The sequence below is a fragment of the Gadus chalcogrammus genome, chromosome 11, assembly GCF_026213295.1.
Source record: "Gadus chalcogrammus isolate NIFS_2021 chromosome 11, NIFS_Gcha_1.0, whole genome shotgun sequence".
In the NCBI taxonomy this organism is placed as follows: Eukaryota; Metazoa; Chordata; class Actinopteri; order Gadiformes; family Gadidae; genus Gadus; species Gadus chalcogrammus.
The window spans coordinates 12622845-12643942 of NC_079422.1; the positions used below are offsets into that span (position 1 = coordinate 12622845).

A 21098-nucleotide genomic window follows, 5' to 3' on the forward strand; every position below is an offset into this window, starting at 1 on the left:
TGTGTGTGTGGTGCGGGGGGGGGGGGGAGGAGGAATAGGAGGAGGAGGAAGAGGGTAATTGAAGAGAGCAGAGATAATATGGGTGGGGGGAGGGGGTGGAGAAGAACAGATGGGAGGGGTTGTGATCCCATTTAAAACACAGGAGGATGGATGGGGCCGGATTAGGGCGGGGAGGGGAGGAGCAACGGGTTGAGGAAGAGGATGAAGAGGAGAGGAAAGAGGTGGAGGGTGGGGAGGTCGACGGAGCAAAGGGGACGGGGGGGAGAGAAGATAAGATTGAGATGAAAGGGTTTTGAGGGGGGGGGGGGGGAGGACGGTCAAGAGACACACATCAAGGGAAGGATGATGATGAAAGGCATCATGGGGTGGGGTATGGGTGGGGGTTGAGGAATAAGAGACAAGAGAAGAGGTACTTCATGTCAATCAATAACACTCAAGAGTTGTAATGGAATCCATAAAAGCGAGAGCGATAACGTCGCACGGCTGGTTGACCACGTCACGAAACATTACGCGCACAACATTTATTCTTCTAAACCGGAAACGGCGGATACAGTCGTCCCTCGGATCGGACACAGACAGGGACAGGTTAATATGAAGGCTCATCCCGCGAACCAACAGAGTTACGCCAGCGGCGGGTGTGACCCCGAGTCCCCGGGGCGGCCGTACCTCCACATAGTCTCCGATGCTGCACTGGTTGCTGTAGCCCTGCACCTGGAAGGGCGTCTGGAAGTTGACGGAGATACGGAAGCCCGGAGTGACCATGACGTGCCAGCTGCAGTCCAGGCCCGGCAGGTAGTTCTGGGGGTAGCGGGGGCTGCTCAGGACCCCTCTGTTGGCGTGCAGGAGACCCCCGCAGCCTGGCCACAGAATGAAGAAACAAAACATTTACATGTGTAAGAAAATGTGTCTTTTCCCCCCCCCCCCCCAAAATATTTCCTCTGAGCAGCATTCAAAAAAGACGGTCACTGGCAGTGTGTTTCTAAGAATATTGTCAGTTTAGAGCTGGTCTTAACCACAAAAGTTCCTTTCCCTTGTGAAAAATGTTAAGATTGTATATGTTTAAGATGATTTGAATGATTTGAATGGGTCTTTGTATAAAATAAATGTTTTTTATCTTTTACAAACCTTTTGCATGTCGTTTCAATTGGAAAAATAAGCATTATTTATGCACACTGCAGTGATCTACGAGGGTATTGACTCACACCAGCTGTTGTTAACCTGAACCTGCCTGAGGCCTGATCCTTCCTGTCATCAGAGATGGGAGCCAACCACTACCAACCCCCCAGGGATTGTTAACGGGGAGAGGCAAACATACACATCCAAATAGGGTGGATCAATTTATATCCCGTTTCGTTCAGCTGATCTTCAACCCTCATTAACCCTTTACTTTGTCTTTCAGAATCGTCCATTGTCCTCTGAAGCATATCGTCTCTCTCTCTCTCTCTCTCGCCTCTGTCTCTCATCTCTCTCTCGACTCCGATCGTCTAATCTCTCTCATCTCTCATCTTCCTCTCTCTCCCTCCGACTCTCTCTCTCTCTCTCTCACTCTCCTCTCCTCTCTCACCTCCACTCCTCTCTCGCTCGGCGCGCGTCTCGATCTCAGCGTCGCTCTTCCATCTCGCTCTCTCCTCGCTCTCTCTCCTCTCCCCTCCAATCCTCGCTCCCGTCCCTCTCTCCCCCTCCTCCCTCTCCTCCCTTCTCCCCCTCCCTCCCTCCCTCTCCCTCTCTCTCTCTCTCTGACCTCTGGTGTAGGAGGCGTTGAAGCCCCGCCCGCTGAGGCTGCCGTCGGAGGTGAAGCGGATGAACATGGAGTCCCCCGTGGAGTGGAGGGGCCCGGGGAGCTCCCGGCCACACAGATTGGCCAGCAGTGGAGACAGGTTGCTCTCACCTGGGGTCAAGGGCAGAGGCCAAGACGGCACACGTGCAGTATAAATAGGTGTTTGTGTGTGTGTTTGTGAGTGTGTGTGTGTGTGTGTGTGTGCACAGAGAACACACTCCACACCACAAACACATACATTCTGAAACAATTCCCTTTGGGAATCAATACAAAACAATACCATAGCAGGCGAGATATTGCACTTCTCTGAAATTGCCTTGCAGTGGTCCTTTATACGCCGCGGGGAATAGACACATACCAAGGTGCCCTTGTAATGTAGACATCTGTGCAGTTTTCTATAAGCGTAACAGCAGCACATACAGTAAGAAGGGGACACCGTCACAGAGGCACCCAGTCACACCGTCACAGAGACACCCAGTCACCCCCTCACAGAGTCACCAAGTCACACAGTCACCCAGTCACCCAGTCACCCCCTCACAGAGTCACCAAGTCACCCAGTCACACTTTCATGGAGTTACATCGTCACACCATCAAACTCACATCATCAAAATATCACACCATCACATTCACCCTGTCACTCAGCCACACTATCACACTATCCCGGTGACACCCTAATAATAAAAATAATAATTGCAATGGCCCCGCCCCTTCACCGTCCCGGATGACGAGGCTGTCGAAGTGGCAGCTGGGGTAGTCCTCCATGTCGAGGGACAGCAGGTTGAGCTCCACGGTGGAGGCGGGCGAGCGGATCACCCAGGTGCACTCCAGGCCGGGGGCGTAGTCACCGGGCCACCCGGGGGAGAACAGGAACCGCGGGGCGTCCTCCGGCATCAGGGCGCCCCCGCACGCACCTAGAAGGGTCGGCATGACGACCGCACGCAGCAAGAAGAAACACATATATGAGAGAGAGAGAGAGAGAGAGAGAGAGAGAGAGAGAGAGAGAGAGAGAGAGAGAGAGACAGGGAGAGAGAGAGGGGGAGAGAGAGAGAGAGCGAGGGGGAGAGAGAGCGAGAGGGAGAGAGAGAGAGAGAGAGAGAGAGAGAGAGAGAGAGAGAGAGAGAGAGAGAGAGAGAGGGAGAGAGGGAGGGGGGGAGAGAGAGAGAGAGAGAGAGAGAGAGAGAGAGAGAGAGAGAGAGAGAGAGAGAGAGAGAGAGAGAGAGAGAGATTAGAAGGGACAGGATAGTGTAGTTGAGTTAGTGTTCGATTCCCGAGGCTTAGATCACAATGCCTAAACCTAACCTCTACTTGCTCCTGAAAATGACATTTTTATGTCTTTAATTCATTTTCTTTTGATAATAATGCTAAATGACAATGTACTACTTGTGTTATCCCTTATTTGTTGCATTCTGTACACAGAAATATTCATTCACAAAAACATATGATCAGAAAATCTTCATCCATCCATCCACCCATCCATGCGTCCATCATACCATCATAATCCTCACAACCCGACGGGCCTACGCGGCGACCTCTGACCTGGTGCGATGGTGGGCAGGGGTCCAGAGCCCTGCACGGCCGTCCACTCCACCAGGAAGCCTTTGCCCCCGACGTTCACGTCGGACTGGAACTCCAGGGTCACGGTGCTGCCCGAGCTGCGCAGGGGAGCGGGGGGTACCAGGCCACAGAACGTACCCATGGGGTAGCTGTGCACGTTGGGCCCGTCAAATACCTGGCATGGGGGGGGGGTACCGGTACATCAAGTGTAAGTGGAGTGTGCCAGCAAGTTTTTATGTTTTATTTATATCATGTGGTTTAAGTCTATAGTATGAAACACATTTTCATAGTGATGAAAGTGGTTTAAAATAGGGTGGATTAGTGAGTAAATTTGCTATGAGAAACAGCTGTGAGCCCATTGAGATACGGAGCAGAAGTGCTGTCGCATAGCTGCATTCTGTTTCCTGTGAACGTGATGAGCTCCAAAAGGTAATCAGGCACATGTGCTGTGTGATGTCATCCGTTTTCATGCTTGTGTGTTTGAGTGCACGCACGGATATGTGCAACTAACGAGGCTGCTTTGCGCTAGAGTGTGCTGTATCTCCTATTGCTCAGACACACTGGTTGTTCTGACCCTCACCGGCCATTTTAACCCATTAAATTCTGTAATTATGAACGACCAGAGGAAGCTTGAGTGAGAATAACAGTTTGGGTGATTAAACCACCGTAGCCTTCTCTCTGTTGGCTTCAATAAAGACATCTGTTACATTTATAATTGGACTAAACAACCGCTTTTTAGAGGTTTTACATTGGTAACGGATGCTTAAGTGAAACCAAATAAGAGAGTTACGATGGAATGAATCATTTACCTTGAGGTTGTCATAGTAGCAGTTGGACAGGTCCTCAATGTCTAGGTCTAGGAAATGGATCTGGACGTAGCTGTCTCCGTCCACGGTGACCGTCCAGCGGTAGTCTGCGTTGTTGGGGTACGTGCGCGGGTACAGCGGAGAGGCGATCTGGCCCGACTCCCCTGTCAGCTCGTTACCATACACTGGAGGGAGACGGTCAGGGACAATGTTAGAAACACTGCACCGCAGAAACATCTTCCTTATGATTCGGGCTTCATGGCATGTATTTATATATTCACCCTCAATGTTGAAACCACTGAGCAAACCCAAACTCTTACATTTCAAATACAGCCATCTCTGGTGACACCGGAGGGAAGTTCAGTTCAATCAAATTAATGCAATCACCCGGGAGCCGATATTGAAACCAGAACGATTAACCGGTGTCCTGGTCTTGTTGCTGCTGTTGTTTTTTAAGTTTTTATATTGTCTGCCACTCAAAACACTCACAGTGGGCGAAACTGGCTTGGAAGCCGGCGCCGCTGCCCGATGCGTCTGAGCGGAAGCGTATCCACAGGATGTGGCCGGTCACCGAGGTGTAGTTGGAGGGGAGGCTGTCTCCACACAAGCGGCTGACCAGCGGGCCGGTGGAGCTGCCCTCCCTGATCTCCAAAACGTCCTTGTTACAGTTGAAGCTCGCCTCCAGCCCGAACATACTGAGGGAAAACCAGTGGAACGATGGACCATGAGGGAGGATCTACACCGTTTGTGTTTTCAACTTTTTTAAATAAAGTAACATTTAATGGATTACAACCTCTAGGGCAGCAAGGGTGCTCCATGGCGATTTTAGAAATTGAGTTGCAACCTACACTATCCACTGAGTTCTACTCTATAGCTACTTTCTCACATTGTAGTATAGTTAAATAAGATGAAAATAAAGTTACCTTGTTATTATTCATGACTTGGTTTTGAGAAATTTGTATTTGGGAAATGATAGCTTATCCAATACGATCCAGCTATTTAAACTTTCTTTTATCAAGGCCTTCCTTGTAAACCCGTCACCCCCGACACAAATTGTCGGTCAACTGGAAAATCCTTTGCCTACTCTCACATTTCTTTATCGTCCTCCGGGGGGCAAGGGGATTCATGGCTCCAGGATTGCAATCTTAGTTCCAATCTTACGTTTTATGACCCAATGTTTCATGAATGTCATTGAACACATATGCCCCAACTCAAACAACAAAAAAACGCACTACAAATGTATTTTTGGCCACTGACATGAAGGAGAGCTGGAGGCGATTGCCCGGGGAGCTCCTGAGCGTCCAGACACACTCCACGTTGGCTGGGTAGGCGTCGGGGTAGTTGGGGCTGTTGAAGGCCCCGCTTTCCGTGTACAGATCCCCTCCGCAGCCTTAGAGGAAGCACGCGGTCAGCACGAGGAGTGGGGGAGAGGAGGTGTTGGAAACAAGTAGTCGTAGTACATCTGATTGTGATGTTTAGTTTAAACAGCGCAGGAAACCCCTGGAACTCACAAGTACGTTTGAGTTTGTCTGTGTGTGATGTGTGTGTGTGTGTGTGTGTGTTTGTAGGGGTGTGTATGTGTTTGCCTGTATGTGTTTCTGTGGTTCTATGGGTCCGTGTGTGTCTGTCTGTGTGTGTGTGTTTGTAGGGGTGTGTGTTTGTGTGTGTGTCCTTGTCTGTGAGAGGGTGTGTCCATGTGTGTGTGCGTTGTAGGGGTGTGTCTGTTTGTGTGTTTGTTGGGGTGTGTGTCTGCGTGTGTTTGTGTGTGTGTGTGTGTGTGTGTGTGTGTGTGTATATATGTGTGTATATATGTGTGTGTGTGTGTGTGTGTTTGTATGTACGTGTGTGTGTGTGTGAGTGTGTGTGTGTGTGTGTGTGTGTGTGTGTGTGTGTGTGTGTGTGTGTGTTTGTATGTGTGTGTGCGTTCCTACCTGAGGTGGAGGCAGTGTAGGTGGCTCTGAAGCCCTTCATAGAGACGGTGTGGTCGGACACGAAGTTGACCACCAGGGCGTTGCTGAACGATGTCACTGGGTGAGGAAGCTCGGAGCCGCAGTAGCGTCCTGGGCAGAGCGGGGGCGGTTAAGACGCACTTGATGCAGGACTCTGATTGGTTCCCTGCTGATAGTCACACCCGACACTACATCCAGAATACTGGTGACCGTATCAGGCTGGTTTGTTCATATCAGTCTGATGTTCATTAGCGTGCTGTTGTTAATCGGGAAATATACAAGATATTATGAGTGATACACAGGTGCAGTTTTGCATCCGTAATGTGCACTTGGGTTTTTTGGTCACACACTGGGATTTAATTGCAATTTTTTCTATTTTGCATGCGTACACATGCACTTTGACGCATGCAAGTGCACGTGTGCCGTACACACACAGACACAGAAACACACACACACACACACACACACACACACACACACACACACACACACACACACACACACACACACACACACACACACACACACACACACACACACACACACACACACACACACAGGTACCTATGGAAGGGGCCTCGTAGTTGTTTCCATCCAAGACCTCTACTGCATCATGGGAGCAGTTGGAGGTCACCCTCTCCAAGTCCAAGTCAGTAAATGACAAGGTCACATGGTTGACTACAATGTAGAGATACAGCAAAGCACACACACACACACACACACACACACACACACACACACACACACACACACACACACACACACACACACACACACACACACACACACACACACACACACACACACACACAGTGTTATTAGTATTATCCAATTATTCAAACACGCAGCAGTCTGTAACTAAGGAGGGAGGGGGAGTGCTACAGTTTTAACAAGGTCATTTACAAGGCTCCTGTGCTGTGATGATCCAGCTGCAGTTCAGATCTGGGGCGTAGTTGCTAGGATACCGTGGGGAGGAAATGGCACCTCCCGAGTCATCAGCGACGAGGTTTCCGCCACAGGCTGTAATGGACGGGGTGAAGGGTTAATGATCACATCAACCCATCACCAAGACATCAGTGGCTAATGAGGGACAACACACAGCTGACACCAAGGAATGTTTACTGTATTAATGTCTGCCCGGGTGGCTATGAGGCTCCATCGATCGGTTTGGAAACCAAAATAACCTTGAACACCAGAAAAGAAACTCGATTGACTTGAGTGTGTGCATTGATAAAGTTATGCTCTGCAAAAGCTGTGTCACGTCCCTTCACGAACATGCATCGAATATAACATTGATTTGAAGACTCCCGCTGATATGTCACTTAAATGAGTGGCACGCTGAAGAAGTAAAACGCAGGCGGTACAGGCGAGCCACATACCTTCTATGAACTGGGCACTGAAGCCACGATGGTTGAGACTAACGTCCGACCTGAAGCGCACGTAAATAACGTTCTGGGTGGAGATGATGGCGGCGGGACGCACGCTGCCACACACACGGCCCAGCTGGGGGGCCAGCACGCTGGGGCCGTCGTGAATCTGGAAAAATAAAGAATAGGTGGGAATACTAAGAGGAGAGGGTCTCCCACGAGTGGACATTACTTCTTTTTTTTTTGCAATCGTGAACCATGAAGAAAGCCACGCAGGGACATTTAGGAGGGCAAAGAATTATGCCGTTTTGTAAAACAACATTCATTAACAATCTTGATGCCTTGAACAACATATTTCCTTAGCAACACATTTTTAACCAATGCTTTCCCCCAGACCTTTTCCAGTATCCCAGCCTTCCGGACTTGCTTGACGGACCAAAACAACATAGATGTGCCTCAGGTAGTTACTCACAGACACATAGTCGTTTTGGCAGTCAGGGTAGTACTCCACATCCAGGTCGGTGAAGTTGAAGAGCACCCGGTGACCGGGGTCCACGCTGATGACCCAGGAGCAGTCCACGCTGTTGGGGTAGTTGGCGGGGTAGGCGGGGGAGTGGATCTCCCCGTACGGCGCCGTCACCGGACCCCCACATCCTGGAGGTTACATGGGAGACGAGAGGACAAGAAAAGCGTCACCAGATACACAACGTTGTGGTATAATAACCGAGCTGTTTTTGATTTCAGGTGACGATGGCAAATTAGGGTTACACTTTCCGTTTACGTGTAATTATTATTACTGTAATGTACTGTACTCTGTAATAATCAATTTCAACAACACGTTACAACCTGAATATGCAATAGGGTGTTTGAACAGAATATAACTGCACAGTGGGGTCAGGGGTTTAGGCCAGGAATAGACGTGTTCCACATTAGAGGAGGTTTAGGCTGTACCGTAACGTTATAACATATTAAGGTGAAGCTGCAACATGTCGTGATTTGGCTTAGTCCACACGTGATAACACTGTCACAAGAATGCTGTAATGTTAAGTTCGACAGAAGTTAAGAGTTTGGATTTCGTTTCCTACATTGAGTTTCCTAACGCCCTAAAGACGTAAGTCCTACCTCCGTTCGATTCCACCCAGCTGGCGTTGAAGCCCCGCCCACTGACGTAGGCGTCGGTCTTGAAGCGCACGGTGATGGTGTTCCCGGTGCTGGACACCTGCATGGGGCTGGTGGTGGTGGAGCACAGCTGGGCCAGCCGTGGTGCGGTCGGGTCTGGGCCTCCAAACACCTGGCAGAGAGGGAGGCGGTCACGACGATGATGGGTGTGGTTTGACTTAATATCACCATGGATCCCATTGGTGTGATCACCATGGATCCCATTGGTGTGATCACCATGGATCCATTGGTGTGATCACCATGGATCCCATTGGTGTGATCACCATGGATCCATTGGTGTGATCACCATGGATCCCATTGGTGTGATCACCATGGATCCCATTGGTGTGATCACCATGGATCCCATTGGTGTGATCACCATGGATCCCATTGGTGTGATCACCATGGATCCATTGGTGTGATCACCATGGATCCATTAATGTGATCACCATAGATCCATTGGTGTGATCACCATGGAATACATTGGTATGTACTATATAAACTATATATTTTAGTTACTATATAACTGTATAACAATGGGATGATTATAACAATAATATGTAAGGTATTTCGATGTAGAGCAAAAGGATGTGACCCCATAATCTAATTCTTCTAAAAGTTTTAATGTTTTGTTGTTGCCTTGTTTTATGTTGTGTGATGCAACATTTGTGCAGGTTTCTCTCTTGCAAAATACGTTTGATAAATTCAATGACAAATAAAAGATCATGCACCTCAAGCACATCGTAGTTGCAGTCTGGGTGGTACTCCACGTCAAACTCGTGGATGTTGATGGTGATGCTTTTGCCGGTTGCCACGGTGATATGCCAGATACACAGGCTGTTTTCTGGGTACCATTTGGGGTAACCCGGGCTGTTGAAGGAGCCAGAGGGGCCATAGAGCTCCCCACCACAGCCTGTGGGGGGAGGTAGAGAGGCAGAGGGGCAGGTGGTTTTGCTAAATGATCTGTTTTTTACAAGAACATTCATAAAATACTAACACACATATGTGCGTGCTTCACCTACCGTACTGATGCCACATCATCTGGAAGCCCGAACCGAATAAGCTGGTGTCCGACTGGAAGACCATGGTGAGGTAGGGGCTGGTGGTGGTATTGGTGGGGGGTGGTGTAGACCCGCAGAACGTGCCGATCAGAGGGGCCTGAGCATCGGGGCCGTTGTACAGCTGGAGAGGGGGGGGGGGGGGGGGGGGGGGGGTTACACTTTTGCTTAAACACATATCTATGTGTAAAACAAGTCTCAAGCTTTTGTTGAGGAAGTGACACACATCTCAGTTCCTGATCGCATAATAATACGGTTTGGTGACGTGCTTTGACTGCTGAGTACTAGTGGCCCTCTTCATGAAACCCTGAACTAACTTGTTCAAATTCAGTGCAATGATGCAGAAGACGAGGGGGCGAGGCATTTTCAATGTTTAATAAAGGCCATGGTCTCCTCTGCCTTGCATTTTAAATGGTGGCTTTGCAATAAGCAGGAGAGAACACTGTGGCTTTATTGCTTGGGTTGCTTCAGCAACCCCATCTGATAAAGCCTGAACAGCTCTCCTGACAGAAATAAATACACAGGCTTTATGGTGCAGATGCCTTGCTGGGAAACGCCATCAAAGACAGGAACATAAGCTTGCTTCTAAAGATACACACACACACACGCACACACACACACACACACACACACACACACACACACACACACACACACACACACACACACACACACACACACACACACACACAGTCACACATACAGAAACAGATACAGATACAGAAACAGATGCACATACAAAATGTAAAGCCATCACATAGTCAGATCTGCTAAAGTCCCTCACTTTCTCTCTTTTTACAGATTACTTTTATGTGAAACCAGAGATGTTTTTTTCTTTCTCCTTTCACTTTGGCTCTGTGCTATCTTGATAATGCTGCAAGGATTGCAATGATTGCTATTGGCTACCCTTCACAGAATAACATTTGAACTGCTCTGTGTCTCTTAAAGAGAGACGAGACCTGGTTTAAAGAATGCTATGAAAAACCGGAGAGAATGGGCAGCGTGGAATGTTAGATTGGGGCACAGGGATGAGATCAGCCTAGCTGAACAGCCACACACACACACACTCACACACTCAGACACACCACACACACACACACACACACAGACAGACACATACACACTCAGAAACACACATAGACACTATCCCACACCGACGCACACACTCACACAAACACATATACACAAACAAAAACACATACACACTCAAGCATACACACACACACACACACACACACACACACACACACACACACACACACACACACACACACACACACACACACACACACACACACACACACACACACACACACACACACACTCACGCACACACATCCCCGCCCAGCCCCCCTCTTACATAGACACATGCTCCCACAAATCAAGTCTATTTTTCATTGAAGCCCAATGATGTCATCCTGTGTTAGCCGGGTAGCCATGGTGACAGGGAGAGGCGGTGGGGCAGAGGAAAAACATGCAGTCGTTCTATTTTCCTCCCTTTCTTCCAAAAGCCTTTCATGGCAGCAGTGGAGGAGGCCCTCGCCAAACACAGAGCTGGGGTTATGGGAGCTCTGTCCTGGAGTTTGTTTTATGGTAAACCCCTGGCTAACACTTTACAATACGGGTGAATTAAATAACCATACATTAACATTCGTTTTTCCAATGGTGTCCCTGTTAACTATGGCATTGATTTATAATTTCGTTATAGGGTTAGGGTAAGTTGTTTAGGGTTAACCCTAACCCACTTATCGGAACCATAACCCATACCCCTCTTCTAATGTGATATCATAATGCATACTACTGCATTAACCAACTTTAATTAATGGTTACGCACAGGACATTAGAATAACACTTGAACTGAACTGTGCAGGAGATGATGAGCTGATGGTCACTTACACAGGAAGAGTTTGTATTTAGTGAGGTCAAGGAACATTGACATTAATATTAGGGTTGAGCGATAATGTTTGTGATTTTTGAGATTGGCAAAAACAGGACATCATCATTTGTCTTGATCAGTTTGATCTGGTCTGATTGGACTCATGATGAACAGAGATTGAAGTTAGTTTGCCTGAGCTGAGTTAAACTAAACTCAGAGCTTCACTCTTGCGCTATCAGCAGCAGGAAGGGGACGTTGATTGCACCAACTTCCTGCGTTCTGATCAGCTCTGTAAAATTGCCCACAGGAAGAGCAGTGGCCGTTCATTTGTAAACACGTCATTATTCCTTTAGTATCTAACCTGTTATGTGTGGGTGTGTGTGTCTCTGTGTGTGTGTGTGTGTGTGTGTGTGTGTGTGTGTGTGTGTGTGTGTGTGTGTGTGTGTGTGTGTGTGTGTGTGTGTGTGTGTGTGTTTGTGTGTGTGTGTGTGTGTCTATAGAGAAAACGATTTGATCATTTGAATATGATGTGTGAATGCATTGAGCAAGGTATAAATCACCACAAAATAGTGCATTGCATAACGCAAGAGGGAAATTCAAACACCAATAGCTGATATGCCAGTTCAATGCCATGAATACATTTATATTTTCTGGGCAACAGCTCCAGTGATAGAACAACTCATGTGGGAATTAAAGGGAAGGTGGTGACTGTCTCTTTCAGCCTTCTGCAGCGCTTTGTGCCTTTTGTATCCGTGTGCCCGCTCTTACCTTGACGTGGTCGTGCATGCAGTTGGTGCTCCACTCCAGGTCGAAGGCGGTGAAGGTGTAGCTGACGGTGTTCCCCGCCCAGGCCTGGACGGTCCAGCTGCACCGAGAGCTGGCTGGGTATGCGTTGGGGTAGTTGAGAGACTCGATGACGCCGCGACGCTGGCCGAAGATCTGCACTCCTTGGCAGTCTGTCGGGGAAACCACGGACACAGATGGCCTGACAAAGTTGTGATTGACACCATTGACTTGGACAGACTAATGAGGACAAATCTGATGATTGAAATCAAAATCTTATTCTAAATTTCAAAATGAAGCGGAAGCCTAACAATGGAAGCTCAGAGACCGCACCATCAGCAAGGGAAACACTGTTTACTGCAATCGCACTTCCCAACGATGAGTCATAGATGGATTCCTGATACAGCCAGATAATGACACTTAAGTAGATAATAAGAGATTGGTGCTGTCCCTATCAGTGGTTACTCTTCAATAGTGGAACCCTCAGTGGGTTGAAGTCATCTGCTTCTCATTATCATGCTCAATAAGCTGCCAAATGTGTCACACGACACATTTGGTTGCAACACTTGCAAGTAAAAACCTAAATCCTGTTTCAAAGGTAGTTGTTGGAGACCGGTATAGTACACAGAATATACATGGTGGACCAGTCAATTGGCTGGGTTTAAATGTAGGCCCAGCCCTAGTGGATGGAACGAGGCTAGGAGGCTTGTTAAGACATCACAGGAACATAAAGGTCTGACCCAACCATTCAGACAGAACAGACTTTATTAGAAAGACTGCTGCTCACAGACAGCCTGCATGCGCACACGCGCACACACACACACACACACACACACACACACACACACACACACACACACACACACACACACACACACACACACACACACACACACACACACACACACACACACACACACAAACCTAGCCAAATTGGCATTGAGCAATGGGATGGAAGGACAAAGCAAGAAACAATTTGGCTGCCTGCAGCTTGCAGGAGCTTTTCACCCCCAGGATAAGCATTATGGGAATGCCAAATGATGTTGGAGAGAGACACGCACTCATGCACGCACACACATTCACCCGCCATACCGACTATATATATCAATCTATCCATCTCAATGTCATGTGTTTTCTGCCTTGTCATCAAGGTGTCAGGTGTCCCGGTTTACTCTTGTGTATGTACTGTGTTTCCCCCTGCGTCTCGGACTGGTGAACACTGTCTCTCCTGGTGTACTCGGTGTCTGTACTGTGTTTCCCTCTGCATCTCTCGCTGGTGAACTCAGTCCCTCCAGAGGAAGCCTTCCCACAAGACTAGCACAATACCCCCCTGGCACCACCCTCCTCTCCCTAATAATGATGTAAGAGAAAACACAAATCTGCCCTGTGTCTCCCATGGACCACAGTGAGATCCTCCGTCAAGCTTCTGTTTGTTTGGCATTTGTGTCATCATATTCCTTTGTATACCTTTATAGAGACTTTTGCAAATAGATTTAGATTTACTCACGACGGTTGAAGCTAGGGAGGCAATTTATTTTATAAGACCTTTTTGATCATATTATTTAAAATTGTCTTTTACGTTTTGCGACAGCAAGCAATAAATCAAATGTCCCGACAACCCTAATTCATCAAATCCGGTATCTGGCTGTGGCAGGCCAGTGATAAGGCAGATTATAAATCAGACCAGATTTGACAGTCTATCTGTCTGTCTACCTACCTAACCGGCTACCTGCGTGCACGTGCTACGCATGACGGGAGTCTTCCACGCGGCTAGGCAGACCTATTGCTAAAGATAGCCAGCTCGTCCAGACTTTTTGGGTAGTGGCTATGAAGGGAAGCCTTAAAGGGGTTGTGGGATGTCTTTGGTTGGCTACTGCCGATTTTGCCGACCCAAGCCTTAAACGAGGACCAGGCAATACGGCACGATACAAACACAGAGGGAAATAAATATCCAATAAAAAAAAACCCCACATGTATATAGTTTCACAAAAACACACAACAAACAAATGTGGATCCTCTTCAACAGGGCTGGGCTCCTGTACCTGACCGGCTCCTCACGGGGACCCCCGGGAGAGCCGTCCGCATGGGGGACCAATGTGTGTGTGTGGCTGCTACCTACGACTCACCGCCGGTGTAGGAGGCCAGGAAGCCGCCGGCGCTGGTCATGTGGTCGGTGCGCAGCTTGACGTACAGCTCGCTGCCGGAGGAGTTGAGGGGCGCGGGCAGCGTGCGGCCGCACAGCACGGCCAGCCTTGGAGCGGCAGTGCTGTTCCCGTCGTACACCTGCAGCGGGACACGCCGGGGAAGAACCATGATGGGCACCTGACCGTTAAGTGTTGAGATCAGAGGGTGCAGGGGGGGGGGGGGGGGGGGTTGTTGGACAATCCCAGAGCAAGGCTTTGAAAAACACAGCATTAAAGCCAGGATCCGTCTCCTCCAACAGTTCTTTGCTCTTGAGTCATTTATCCAACGACTTGACGATGAATACAGGTGGCAGGGTTAGGGCATCTGGTCTCCAGGCGGACTCTGTCATAATCGGGGTTTGAACTCAGTACCTTTAAGTCAGGCATTTCCACAAGTGACTTCATTGATTTAACTGTCATCTCCTGCATTTCAATACAGTCAAATGATAATTGTCTCTCAAACATAAGATGCAAACTAAATAGATATAAGTTATTCTAAAGGGATGATGGTGGTGTTACAATGGTGTGGTGTGCTGAATGAGTCAAAGTAGTACTGATACGGATGGTGTGATGAAGGCACGGCTGTAGGCTGTGGTGGTCAGTGAATAACGCTGTTCCGGGATTATCTGCACTGTGCACTGAAGTCTTGATAAAAAAAAAAAAAAAACCCGGCCCCACCGGCGCCCGCTGCGCTTCGCCAACAAGTCCTGAGAGCGAGTGGACCCGGGGCTGCGGCACTGCTGCAGAACTCACCGCCAGGTAGTCGCGCCTACACCCCGTGTGGGTGCTGGCCTCCAGGTGGAAGTCTGAGAAGGAGAGCCGGAGCAGGTTGCCCTGGTTGGTCTTGATGCGCCAGTAGCACTCTGCGTTGGGGTGGTAGGGCAGGGGGTAGTTGGGCGAGGTGAAGGACCCCGTCCATGTCGACAAATTCCCTCCGCAGCCTTTTCAAAAGACAACGGCAAACAAAGAGGAAAAAAGAGAAAAAATAAATCATAAATATTTAAGACCCGCTCTAGTCGTTCTTGGCATCATGGAGGCCAAAGGTTGCTGCCAAATAAGGAATTAAATCAAAGGATACCCTTGTTAAAGGAGGGTTTGACTTTAGGGTTTTGGTATAGGATCGATTTGAAATGTTTTCATCCACTCACTCACAGTACCGCATGCACACACACCCACAGCTATATGCATGCACACACATGCATACACACACACACCCAGATCCACAATTATACACATGCACACACACACACACACACACACACACACACACACACACACACACACACACACACACACACACACACACACACACACACACACACACACACACACACACACACACGGACGGACACGCACACGCACACACACACACACACACACACACACACACACAGAAACAGACACATACACCATGCACACAAACCCACACACCCAAAAGTATATGCATGCACAAACACACACACACCTGGACACACACATGGACACATACAAACGCACACACACACGCACACACACACACGCACACACACACACACACATGCACACACATGCCCACCAGTCTGTGTGCCATCCCAGTGAGCGGTGAAACCCGGGCTCGTGGTGGTCACGTCCGACCGGAACTTGAGCCAGAGGCGGTTGCTATGGGATACCAGCACCGGGGGCCTCTGACTGCCGCAGAACCTCCCGATGATGGGGGACGTCTCGTAGCCCCCGTCCCTGCAGCGAGGAGCGGCGCAGTGCGAGATGAGTGCGAGGGAATCAGCAGTGCAGAGTCAGCATGACTCAACGAATACACCAAAGCTCAAGGTGGGCTGGCCGGGCAGGTTGGGGTCGGGGGGTTTGAACTCCTCCACAATGATTCTTTTACACCCTGCCTGATGACCTGAAGGCCACAGAGAGTGCTGATATTTAATAAGGGCAAAGTTAAAACCTACCACTTTAAGTCAGGCTTTTAATTAAACAACTTATTCATCCATTTATTATGTATTTTCACGCAGCTATCGCTTTGGGTATGGATTGGTGGGAGGCGGAGAGGGGGGGGGGGGTCGTATTAAGCACTTTGTGTTACATTTGCTTGTATGAAAAGCTATACAAAGAAAGTTTGATTGATTAAACATTTGTCTTTATGCCCGTGCCAACCGAATTGTTGAAACATATGGTTGCATATATTCAGAGAAAATGCGCTGAGAGATGCATTTGATAGTACATAATTATGCAAACAGAGTCGTTGACCGTAGCGCCTCGCTCAACGACCCGCAACCACAAAAACATTGTTAGGTGCTTGCGCGTTCTCAAGGGCGTGGACTTTATCGATAGGAAACGATACGTCCAGATCAATGTAAGTCTATGTTCTGTAGAATATTACATGGTCTCCCTGAGAGGACAACTATGCCTATGGCTGAAATTAGCTTATGTACCGCACAAATTATCATACTTATATATTTTTCAGAAAGGGCTCTGCCCACTGTTGCTCTACCTTAATGATCACTTTGACCAAATCATATGCGTTCAAATATGTACGTATTACAATTACAATTAGGGCATTTGGCAGACGCTTTTATCCAAAGCGACTTACATCGGTTAATACACACATTGAGACACCGACGGCAGAGTCAACCATGCAAGGCCTTGTCAGGAGCAGAACACTCAGCTAGGAGGAGCTGGGGATCGAACTAGCAACGCAACTGCTCTACCTCCTGAGCTAAGCCGACCCTAGGTAGTGCTTAAAACAGGAATATTTGTAGTCGAGAGAGCAGTAGTAGGCACATGCAGTAGTACAAAAAACATGGTGGTTGGGGAGTCGGAGGGAGGTTCTAGCATGTAAAGCTATCAACATGGGAATCTTAATGAGCAGCCATGGGCATTATCGGCGTGTAAAGACCCTGTTTTTCTATCTGATTGATGTGATTGGAATATTGACAAAGTCTCACCGGATGTGTTGACTGATTACTGAAACGTGGTCGCCCATCGACAGATGGGTGTGGCCCAGATGACGCAGGTCGGTGGATGAAGGCGCGTGGGCGGCAGCCAATCAGCAGAAGGCCACTCCCACACTCCCTCCACCCCCCCCCCCCCTCCCCCTCCCACGATCTCTGAACTGCCTCACCCGTACACTAGGTCTCTCCGTCTCTGCAGTCCTCACCACCGCCTCGCAGACCAGACTGCGCCCCTGGGATGGGGCTCTCGCCAGCCGCCACCATCCATTAAGAGGATACAAACCCCTCGCAGCCTTTAAGCCTGTCCTCGGAACACTTTGTTCCTCAGCGTTGTACTTTATCTGTGTGGCCCCAGCGGGAGAGGCTAACGGCTGCCTTAATGGTCTGAGATATTGACCTGGAACAGAACGCTGAGTTTCAAATGAACCTGGATCAGTTCTGCGTTGTCACGGTTTTGAGGATTGACCGTGTTATTCTGTAATGTTTGTGTTTGCTTGTTGTTATCATAGGTACGGGAAGACGAGCCGGCCATCAGTTAATGGGGTTATTCATAATAGAAAATCTAATAAACTTGATGAGTGAATTAATAAACCACTTCAGACACGTCAGTACTCAATAACTCCCCATTTGCGTTTCGTGCTCTGTGCTCCTTCTTAGTGTCTGTGTCGGTTTCCTGTCCATCGACCTCCTTCCCTCTACAGTGTCCCTGAGGGACATCACAAGGGATTCCGAAGGCCACGTATAACTGTTGTTATTACGATCAAACTCCTGACCTGATCTCCACGTAGTCGTAGTTACAGGTGGCGCTGTACTCCAGCTGAAAGTCGGTGAAGTTGAGCTTGATCTGCATGTTGACCCCTGCCACGATCTTGTACACACACTCCCGCTTGTTGGGGTAGTTGCTGGGGTAGTTGGGCGAACTCAATGTCCCCGTTGGGGAGGTGAAGGTCTCGCCACAGTCTAAAGCCGGGATCAATAGATGATGAGGAAAGAAAATAAAGACACACAGATATATGAGATGGGAGGAGAGGAAAGAAGAGGAGCAGAGAAGAGAGAGGAGCAGCATTGGGGAAAGGTTACGTTGAGGACACTGGCTTGGCTATGGTGTGCCCGCGTTGGTCTTTGCGCAAGAGGAAAACAATGTGGTGCTTCCCATGAGACGGCGTATTTATCAGCACAGTTTAGAAAAGGTCCCAAGCCTCAGTGAACCTGGGAACGCATGAGGTTGCCCGGGGTAACCCAGAGCCCATGGGCACACCCATTGGGTGAGACTGTCTGTTGGGTAAGGAAATGAAATGTTCTTATCTGGATTCATACATCAATATGAATCCAGAAAATAATGAATAAATGATGAGCGATGAGTCTGAATCCACATCTCCATTACCACCGCAACGGGCGACTAGACAGTCAATTGCGGAGGGGATGTTTACAAAGGTTGCACAAAAGTGAATCGCTTGCACGGTTAATTAACCATGTCAGTCCGATTGAGATGACAAATATTCTCAGAGTGAGGAGGGGCCAAGTAGGCACTCGGTGTATTGAGGCGGAACAACAAGAACCATAGGGATACATGTGGAGCCTGGCGGCCGGCGTACCGGTGGTGGCGTTGATGGAGATGTAGCTGATGGAGAATCCCTCAGTGGCAGTGGAGGAGTCGGACACAAACAGCACCGTCAGCAGGCTGTCAGTGCTGGTGATGGATGGGGGCACCGACCGGCCACAGTACCTGAGGAGGAAGACACACACACACACACAGATAAACACACACACACACACACACACACACAGATATACACACACACACACACACGCACGCACGCACGCACGCACGCACGCACGCACGCACGCACGCACGCACGCACGCACGCACGCACGCACGCACGCACGCACGCACGCACGCACGCACGCACACACACACACACACACCGGCATGAGTACACACGCAGACACACAGACACACACAGATATACACACATACACACACAAACACACACACGCAGACACACAGACACACAGATATACACACATGCATACACACACACACAAACACACACACACACACACACAAACATGCATACACACAAACACACACACAAATGCATGCAAGCATACAGGCAAACACACGCACAAACACAAACACACACACACACACACACGCACACACACGAACACGCACACACGCAGGCATGCACACACACGGACAGACGCAAGCAGGCAAACACACTCACAAACACTCACACACACAAACATGAATACAAACAAACACATTCACAAAAACGCATGCACGCATACAGGCAAACACACAGACACGCACGCACACACACACTCACGAGGACCCAGACACACACACACCCACACACAAAATCGATAAGTATCGTAAACGTATTAATTAAATTTCAGGGGCTGTAGGCAAGATTTAAGAGCTATAATGGGAATGTAATTTGCTAGAAATGGCATGGTCATCCATCGTGTGAGTTAAACGCTCGGTGAGGATATCTGTTTCCAGTTGAATGTGCCTGCCTCTGTATGGGTCTATCAGAACGCTCCCAGCGGATTTCAGGGCGCCTCTTCCCTGATTGATTCAAGGAATTCATCTCGCCTGTCAATCACATACCGGTCAACGCATGCATGAACAGAGCAGAGCAACGTAGGTGGGGAGGCAGCAGAAAGGGAAGTGGCGCTTCTTTCGCCTTATTCTTTGCTGCTCTCTCCCTTCACTACTCCCATATCTTAGCCACATGTACATATGTAGATGTACATAACAACAGCATCCTCTAGGAAATAACAATAACAATATACAAAACCATTTGTATATTTCCATGTAGTCTCACAAACAAGGACTTTACATTATTCATCTTAAATCTGACGGCAGAAGAACTCAAATCTGGGAGAAGGGGGCATTTGACTTTATTTCGCTTTAGAATAGTTTCGACCAATTGTGTCGCTGGGGCGCGGGGGATCTGTGCGCGGGCAGCTGGCGACAACAAACCGGTAGCCATGCTGGATCAGAGATTCACTGCCATGAGGATTCATGAGGAGCCACCACAGTGGAGCGGGGATGAGCGAGACAAACGTACCTGCCCACCTTGGTGCCTGTCTGCACCGTGCCGTTGTCGTACACCTCCAGGTAGTCGTGCTGACAGCTCGAATCGAACTCCACGTTGAAGGAGTCAAAGGTCAGCCGGATGAGGTTGCCGGGGGCGACGCTGATGAACCACATGCAATCTGCACCGTGCGGGTAGCCCTCGGGGTGGCCCGGGCTGGTGATGGTCCCTGTGGGCGTGGTCAGGGTGGCACCACAACCTGGGACACACACACAAACACACAGACACGCACAGTCACACACACACACGCACACACACACACACACACACACACGCACGCACGCACGCACGCACGCACGCACGCAGGCACACACACACACACACACACACACACACACACACACACACACACACACACACACACACACACACACACACACACACACACACACACACACAGGATTAATCAGTAGCAGTTTCAGGTTCATTCGTCATATTATGTAGGTTAACACAGGGTCAACGGTACAATGAGATATGAGAAAAACAGGTCAGCTCAGCAGTAAGTGCATCAGTCACAAGAACAGCACAATAAAGATAAAATAAGTAG

The 21098-nt window shown here is 48.9% G+C and overlaps 1 protein-coding gene across 1 annotated transcript in view; it reads right to left on the minus strand.

Moving 5' to 3' along the window:
• The window catches only part of cubn (cubilin (intrinsic factor-cobalamin receptor)), a 58884-nt gene that overhangs the window by 19920 nt on the left and 17866 nt on the right, over positions 1 to 21098 (minus strand). Inside the window, exons 21-42 of the mRNA XM_056602008.1 lie at positions 20525 to 20750; positions 19043 to 19173; positions 18221 to 18407; positions 16067 to 16227; positions 15265 to 15452; positions 14455 to 14611; positions 12314 to 12501; positions 9634 to 9793; positions 9343 to 9524; positions 8576 to 8744; positions 7926 to 8107; positions 7466 to 7622; positions 6990 to 7106; positions 6651 to 6764; positions 6069 to 6197; positions 5395 to 5527; positions 4627 to 4832; positions 4141 to 4322; positions 3314 to 3506; positions 2491 to 2688; positions 1742 to 1888; positions 667 to 857 (exon numbers count right to left, since the gene is read on the minus strand). Of these exons, the coding sequence (XP_056457983.1) occupies positions 667 to 857; positions 1742 to 1888; positions 2491 to 2688; positions 3314 to 3506; positions 4141 to 4322; positions 4627 to 4832; positions 5395 to 5527; positions 6069 to 6197; positions 6651 to 6764; positions 6990 to 7106; positions 7466 to 7622; positions 7926 to 8107; positions 8576 to 8744; positions 9343 to 9524; positions 9634 to 9793; positions 12314 to 12501; positions 14455 to 14611; positions 15265 to 15452; positions 16067 to 16227; positions 18221 to 18407; positions 19043 to 19173; positions 20525 to 20750 (3698 nt within the window). The remainder of the gene's footprint in view (positions 1 to 666; positions 858 to 1741; positions 1889 to 2490; positions 2689 to 3313; positions 3507 to 4140; positions 4323 to 4626; positions 4833 to 5394; positions 5528 to 6068; positions 6198 to 6650; positions 6765 to 6989; positions 7107 to 7465; positions 7623 to 7925; positions 8108 to 8575; positions 8745 to 9342; positions 9525 to 9633; positions 9794 to 12313; positions 12502 to 14454; positions 14612 to 15264; positions 15453 to 16066; positions 16228 to 18220; positions 18408 to 19042; positions 19174 to 20524; positions 20751 to 21098) is intronic.